The sequence below is a fragment of the Nicotiana tomentosiformis genome, chromosome 4, assembly GCF_000390325.3.
Source record: "Nicotiana tomentosiformis chromosome 4, ASM39032v3, whole genome shotgun sequence".
In the NCBI taxonomy this organism is placed as follows: Eukaryota; Viridiplantae; Streptophyta; class Magnoliopsida; order Solanales; family Solanaceae; genus Nicotiana; species Nicotiana tomentosiformis.
Genome location: NC_090815.1, coordinates 74,699,254 through 74,707,316, shown reverse-complemented (window position 1 = coordinate 74,707,316; position 8,063 = coordinate 74,699,254). Strand labels below are relative to the sequence as shown.

Below are 8,063 nucleotides of genomic sequence, written 5' to 3'. Positions count from 1 at the left end.
TTCTACACACACGATCTTCAGAAAAATGGTGACATTGATGTGCAACAAATCCGTTCAAGTGACAATCCGGCAGATTTATTCACCAAATCTTTACCAACTTCAACTTTTGAGAAGATGGTATACAAGATTGGAATGCGGAGACTTAAATATTTGAAACAAGGTTTTCATCAGGGGGAGTAAAATACGCGATGTACTCTTTTTTCCTTATTAAGGTTTTTTCCCACAGGGTTTTCCTTATAAGGTTTTTAATGAGGCAGCTAGCAATGCGTATTACTAAATATGTGTACTTTTTTTCCTTCACTAGGATTTTTTCCCACGGGGTTTTTCCTAGTAAGGTTTTAACGAGGCACATTATCTTTTAATGAACATCCAAGGGGAGTGTTATGAATATATTATATTATGGATGTTCATTTAGTACTCCGTTGTAAATAAGCTTCCTGAAAAAGTTTATCCATATGAGACTCCGCCATAAATACATTTATCTATTTAGTACTCTATTGGAAATAAGCCTCCCGAATAAGCTTATCCTTTCGGTACTCCGTTATGGATAAATATTACCCATGATAGAAGATTATCTATATCTGGCACAACAGTTTAGAGCAGCAGCTTACAAGCAGCTTACACATCAGCTTACAAGCAGCTTACACAGCAGCTTGCAGTAGCAGCTTCTTTTCTTCTATAAATAGAGGAGAATTCAGTTCATTATATACATAAGTTTGAAATTTGAATAATATATCAGTTTCTCTCTATAGTTGTATTTATTTTACGGTCTTTATTTTATAACATGAGTTTTTTCCCTTTATAAACGTCCTTCTCAAAATTCTTTTTTTCCTTTATAAATGAGTCTCTAAAATTACTTTTATTAAAAAACAAATAAATTATTGCTCTTAACATCCTCAATTTTCTGGCCAATTTGTCCTCTTCAGCCTTTAGCTGCTCACTTCCAAAACCCTAAAACAGAGCACTCCCTCATTTGAAATCAGCTTTCGGAAACCCTAAAGGAAAGCAAATGGGAATGAAGCTATTCGACGGAGACGATGATGATGTAGAGAAGCTGGACAAAATTGAGATAAACGAGGAATTCGCCCGCCGCTACGAACACAACAAGAAGCGAGAGGACTTGCAAAAGCTCGAAGAACTGAAGAAGAAAGGTGTCATTGATGACGAATCCTCTTCCGAAGACACAGATGAGGAAGAAGAAGAAGAGGATTTAAACCCTACAAGTAATTTAAAGTTCTTTGATGGTTTGCTTAAGATTAAAAAAGGCGACCCTGTTGTTTTGAATAATAAAGATGCTAAGTTATTCGATTCTGAATCTGAATCTGAATCTGAAACAAATTTTGAGTCTGAGGAGAAGAAACATAAAAATAAAAAGCCAATGTATTTGAAGGATGTAGTGTCTAAGCATTTGATAGAGGAGGGTCCCGAGTTCGGAGATGAAGAAGAGGAGAAGAAAGTGAAGACGTATTCAGAGGAGCAAGAGGATTTGAGAGAGGAGTTTTTGAATGCTGTTAAGGAGGATGAGGAGGAAGAGGACTTGTTTAAGGTGAAAGAGAATGAGAAAAGAGAGGACGGGTTAGGTGATGACGAGGAGGAGGAGGGAGATAATGAGTTTGCTAAGAAGTTGGATGAGTTTTTCGGGGAGGATGAGAAGTTGGATGAAGAGACAGTGTTTTTAAAGGATTTTTTTAGGAAGAAGATGTGGAAGGATGATAAGAAAGGGAAGAGGGGGGATGATGGCGAGGATGTGGAGTTTTCGGAGGATGAGGAGGAGATTGAGAGACAAGAGGATTATGAGAGAGAGTTTAATTTTAGATTCGAGGAGAATGCAGGGGATCGAGTGTGGGGACATTCGAGGCAGGTGGAGGGATCTGTGAGGAAGAAGACAAACACAAGGAAGTTGCAGAGGGAGAGAAAGGAAGAGAGGATGGTGCAGGCAGAAGAGGAGAGGAAAGAGGAGTTGAAACGGTTGAAGAACTTGAAGAAGAAGGAGATGAAGGAGAGGCTTGATAAGATTAAGGAGACTGCTGGGATAGGAGAGGATGAGGTTTGCTTATTGGATGTCGATGATTTGGAGGAGGAATTTGATCCTGACGAGCACGATAGGAAGATGAAGGCGGCTTTTAGTGATGCCTACTACGAGGCTGATGATATAGATCCCGAGTTTGGGAGTGATAAGGATGAAGATGATGGTGACCTTGAGAAGCCAGATTTTGACAAGGAAGATGAGTTACTGGGACTGCCCAAGGGATGGGATAAAGTGGACGAGCCTCGTGATGGCTTTTTATCAACTAGGGAAAAACTTCTGAAAGCTATGGAGAATGAAGGTGGTGATCATGAGCAAACAGGAGATGATAATAAAGGAAGTGCTGCTGATGATGAGGTGGCTGAAGAAGGTAAGCGGAAGAAGAAGCGGAAGCGGACTAGTACATTAATGAAAACAGTTAAAGAACAGCTGATGGAGGAGTATTACAAGTTGGACTACGAGGATACTATTGGAGACTTGAAGACAAGATTCAAGTATAGGCCTGTCAGAGCCAAGAGATTCGGGCTAACTCCAGAGGAGATGTTAACAATGGAGGATAAGGAGTTAAGTCAATATGTCTCTTTGAAGAAGATAGCACCTTATAGAGAAAAGGAATGGAAGGTAGACCGTCTGAAGACTCTCGAAGTGAGAAAGAAACTTAAAGGAGAAGTTTCACATGTGCCAAAAACTGAAAAGAAGAGAAAGTTTGGTAAGAAGGAAAATTTTGATGGTGAGACAGATGACAGAAAAGGGAAACAAGTGGAATCTAATGGAGATACAAGCAAACAGTCGAGGCGAAGTAGGAGGCGGAAGCAACAAGCTGAGCATAAGCTGTCTGAAGTCAGGCTTAAGGCATATTCAGCTAACCCGTCAGAGTCAAACAGCAAAAAGAAGTAGCAGCAAGTTAATGGAGCAGCTTTGTTATAACGGGTAATTAGTTAAGAATTATTTTTGATTGTTCAATTTTAAAAATTATTTGGCAGCATATTTATTTTTCAAAGTGATTCGTTGGAAGCATAATATTTGCTTCTGATTGTGAATCTGTTATGTGGAAGACCATTGTATCTGGCTATATTTTGATTGAAAGTATCAAATACATCTGTTTCATGGTGCTTTATTTTGGAAAATTAATACGGCAGTTAGGAGTTAAAATGTCATTAGAGTTGTAATTGCTCGAGTTGTAATCTATCCGAAATCAGGGGAACAACTAATGTAGAATCCTTCTGATTGCTTCCGGTCAACTCTATTATCATATGGACGATGGGTCTGCTTTGAATTCTGTTGGCCTTCTTACACTGGGGCCTGAGCTTACAGGATATATAATGGTTGTGTGAGCAAAGACATCTCCTACAGACCAGGCATCTGAAGTAGACTGAGAATAGGTGTGGTAGCAACCCTAGTGAAAGCAAACGGTGTTCTTTTTATAAAAGTTCTGTGTTGAACCAAAGCAAGGAGAGAGAGAAAGAGAGTCCCCTACCTGACGCCCAATAAAATGGGAGAAGGGAAAAAGTATATTTGTAGTAGTTATATGTTTAGAGGAGATGCATAACAATTTGCGTTTTCAGAAAAAGAGATGGGTTACACAGCACTTTATAGTGAGGTGGTTAGTAAATTAATTGAATATCAAGCTTCGTGCATTAAGGCAGTAAACTATTTCAATTATTATTTTGGTAAGTAGAATTGTCTCTATTCATTTACGTAACTATAGGGTTGGTTTTTTTTCTGTGCAACTCATGGACTAAGGTCTTCAGTCTGGCATTGGTTGCAATTAGGGGTGGCAAATGGGCGGGTCAGGTCGGATATGGGCTGATCAAATAGGTAATACAAAAACGGATAAAATATCCGACCCGACCCATATTTAATACAAATAGAAAATGGATTAACCAGCAGATAATGTGGATATCCATATAATCCATGGCTTCTTGAATACGATCATTTTTGGGAGAATTTCTAGTCTCCCAAACTTGAGGAACTCCAATTTGAGCTTTGCAAATGTAAAAGTTAAACCCATTGGTTATCCATTTTTTAAGTAGACGGTATGGATCTTATCCATATTCGACCCATTTTTAAAAAGTTCATTATCCAACTCATTTTTAGTGGATAATATGGATGAATAACAGTTTTTATCCATTTTGCCACCATTAGTTGCAACTTGCAATCATGAATCAAGTTGCTGATTTACATGTTAGATATCTGGGATTTTTGTTTGTAGCTTTTAAAGATGCTGTACAATTCACTTATGTACTTGTACTTTTGTAAAATGATGAAATTGGTCAAGTCTGTTCAGCCTTGAGGACTTGTATCCATTTTTGAAGGGTACAAGGACAGAGAAAATAAATGACATCTTCTATGTCCTCAAACTTACACTTCCTTTGCTAAAGAAATTGTTTATCGGGTAGGAACTAAGAGATTTAAAAGGAAGCTCATGTTTCTTGGACTTCTACAAGTGAAATTTGGTTCTTTTGCTAACTCTTGCTAAGACTCTTCAGAGGACAGAAGTAGGTGGATTACTCATCTTGGTCCCAAAAAAAGTACTTTGCTACATACCTTGCATTTGTTTCATGGGTAATAGAGAACACAAGTTGGCTTAGGTTAGGGTTGTTCTTCAAAAATATCAAATCCTTAGATGGAAGATAATTTATATTCTTTCTCCAAGAAGTATTTCTCACCGCGATGAATGATTTTCTGTAAAGAACATCATTAGGCTGGAATGTGTACTTAGCCAACATTTCAATCTAGTTATTTATCTGAGAGACAAAAGGGTGGAGATCATCTTGCTAGGAAGTTTGCCTTGATGTACTTGTAACATAGAGGGTTATGATGGGTTCTTAGTATGGATACTGCAGAATGCGCCAAAAACCTGTGAGTAGTCCATACGGCATCCTTCTCACATCAAGGATGCAACCTAGCGGTCGATAAACTTGGAATGATAACTGTTAGAATCCCATTGGGATTAAGTGTATGTGCGATAATCTCCTTATATGGTCTTGAACAGTTCTTACATTACTTGAGCGCTTTTGGAGTTGAGTTGAGTCGAATGTTTATTTCTTAAACGTGGTATCAGAGCCAAACTCTTCCTGGTTTTTGGTTAGCAGTATAGGCCATCCATGTCATGTTACTTCAGGTTCCATATGTTCACCCTAAGTATGTTAGGGAGTGCTAGAATCTCTATAGTTTTGGGCATTGCGAACTGCTTGAGTTAGATTTTGGGTTTGAATTAGACACAATGTTCTTAAAAAAATACCATGAGAGACTAACATTTGAATCCAATGTTTTAACACAATAGTCAAGTTGGCTTGAACATCACATACCAATATTCATTTTCATATTGAACCATGTAACATAAGTGTGTGTCTATGTTATTTTGGCTGGCTGGCTCTCTATTCGTAACCCAAAAATGGTCGATTCAATCATCGCGAATTCCAAATGATTCTCTCTCTATTCCTTGCAAGATTGAACTACATCCACCACCTCTTTATCGCATATAAACGTTTTGATTAGAATGAGAAGGAGAGCCTTGGAGCAACAGTAAAGGTGGTCTTCGAGTGACCTATAGCTCATGGGTTTGAGACTCGCCCACTAATGCTTGCATTAGGGTAGCCTGCCTATATCACACACCTCCTTGAGATGTGGCCCTTTTCCGAGCCTTGGAGCAACAGTAAAGGTGGTCTTCGAGTGACCTATAGCTCATGGGTTTGAGACTCGCCCACTAATGCTTGCATTAGGGTAGCCTGCCTATATCACACACCTCCTTGAGATGTGGCCCTTTTCCGAATCTTGCGTGAATGCTGGATGCTTTGTGCACCGGGTTGCCCTTTTATTAGACTAACAGTAACCTTCGCATTTTATAATTCTATAACATATCAGGAAAAAAATTAAATGGAGTTCAACAATTCATTCCAAAAAAGAAATTAAATGGAGTTCAATAATAATTCATGTCATCAGATGGAATTTGCTTGGATTGTAGATTTTGATCTGTTCGTGCCAATCCTGTAAGTGACTAGCCATCCCTCGTACCAATTGGTATGTTCAGCTGACAGATGCTTTAGTTATTTTTTTCCCTGAGCTCTTAAGAACATTGTTGTCAGATTGATATTTTAAATCCTTTGAACTTATAACCAATGGCTATGTAGTGCGCTTAAACTCTAAGCGATGTTGCGTCCTAGTCCTAACTTGATTGACTCTGCTGTATTCCCTTGGGAGGAACCCCCCCCCCCCCCCCCCCCCCCACAATCCCCCCCAATAAAAAGCACACAAAGGGCCACTGCAGACTGTTCATGCATTAATTTGGTCAGGAGTGTCAAATGGCTTTGATGAAACTTTTTTACTATTGGAAGGCCTTGCAAGAAGGGTGACTGGTTGACGAGAACTAAGAGTTTGAAATATGGAGAGTTTTCATTTTATGTTGATCTTTTCTTGCACATGAGATGCTTGTAATAATTGGACTGTTCGCTTAGGGTCTTGGGCCCGGATCTTTTGTGATAACCCGACATAATCCTGTAGAGCTTATTTTGTTGCAGTTTCATTTTGTTCTGTTTTTTGTCCGGGAGGTGGGTGGGGTTTGTTTATTAGGATTCTAGCGGAGCTGTGGCTTACACGATCTTTTTGTCAGTACACAAGTCTGCTTAAACTCTTGTACTTCAATGTGTTGGCTTCTGTTTTTTTCACATTTGGTAGTATGTGTTGTCTGAAAAAGAAAGAAGAGGTGTTGTGTTTAGTTCTTTTTTCCCCGCATTCTTATGTATGAAATCTTCAACACATCAATAAAGCTTGATCTTACTGAATGCTAGGTTTAAACATATGCAGGTTGTCCATCTCAGTGATCAATGTGAAGTTGTGGCCACAAGTATAGTCTACTGGCAAGGGCTAGCGTGGAATAGAGTTTTGCAGATCTAGCTAGATGATTGTATTTTATACTGATCTGTTAGAAATTTTTTTGATGAACAATTGAAATTGTCGTAATTCTTATGGAGTTGGTAAGAACTTATTTTTTGAGATTGAAGGACGATATGTTTCTTGTGTGCAACCGTCACACCTGTCACTTCATTTCATTTTTTTTAATATAACGATTTCTGAAATCTTATGAAGATATTGATTTGAGGAATGTAGAATAGTTTCACTTGGCCATTAAAATTGTTCAGGGTTATATCAGGTGAAGAGTTATTAAACACATTTACTGAGGCAATTCAAGTAGTTTTGGCGCTTTTCACTTGTGCAGAGTTTACTTTGGGCTCAATGACAGGCATAATGGGATCTGGCCCTTTGGCATTTTGAAATGAAGGTTCCTCTACGAGCTTGAAATGGTTGTCATACTTGAGCTGCCCCACACATCCACACACAGTCACACACCCCTCTTGCCTGCGAGCTATGTATTACTCCAGCAAGCAGAAACATTTTGATCATCAGTGTACCTTTTATTGCAGGATCAGGAAGGAACTCGAGCTGGTTTTATAAATAGTCGGATTTGCATCTTCCCTGACTAACTTGGCCAGACGGCCGGCCCATGTAAGTGATTACTTCCTATATGTGTTTTGGCCATGATCTTTAAACTCATGGATTCTTCCCTAGTTCCAATTTTACTACTTATATCGTTTATTAAATTTTGTACCAATTAAACCCTTGTTTTTTCCCCCATCTGCTGTAAAAAATCAGCTTGTGTTGCAAAGCGCATATTACATGGCAAATTAATCAATCAACAAGCGACACGTGAAAAATTTATTTCCCACCCCGGCCTCCTAAGCCCAGCAACCCCATGCCCCCTTCTTCTTTCCCAACTCCAATTAAACAACCAGCCGCCAACGTCCGTGAACTTCTTCCCCTGTTTACCTTTTCTCGTGTTATCTTTTGTTTTTTCTTTTCCTCTTTATTCTTCTCCTCTTCATATGTTTTTATTTTCCTTTCCATGGAGATCCTAGTAACTGTGTAGCAGATTATTGTAGTGACCATGGTATGGTCTCTTTTATATACCTTGGCGATTTAAAGTTGAACGAAAAAGATCTAAAAATAATTGTTTGGTGGTTGCAATTCTTCTTCCCAA

General features: G+C 38.8%; 1 protein-coding gene across 1 annotated transcript; it reads left to right on the top strand.

Moving 5' to 3' along the window:
- The first annotated feature begins 877 nt into the window (after positions 1-877).
- Positions 878-7,115, top strand: LOC104111971 (uncharacterized). The gene is made up of 2 exons (XM_009621792.4): positions 878-2,956; positions 6,833-7,115. Exon 1 carries the CDS (start codon positions 1,010-1,012, stop codon positions 2,921-2,923), a length of 1,914 nt encoding a protein of 637 aa, XP_009620087.1. The 5' UTR covers positions 878-1,009; the 3' UTR covers positions 2,924-2,956; positions 6,833-7,115.
- Positions 7,116-8,063: the final 948 nt, after the last annotated feature.

Excerpts from the sequence above, each read along its gene's own strand:
- LOC104111971 (XM_009621792.4), top strand. The coding sequence starts at position 1,010 with ATGGGAATGAAGCTATTCGACGGAGACGATGATGATGTAGAGAAGCTG.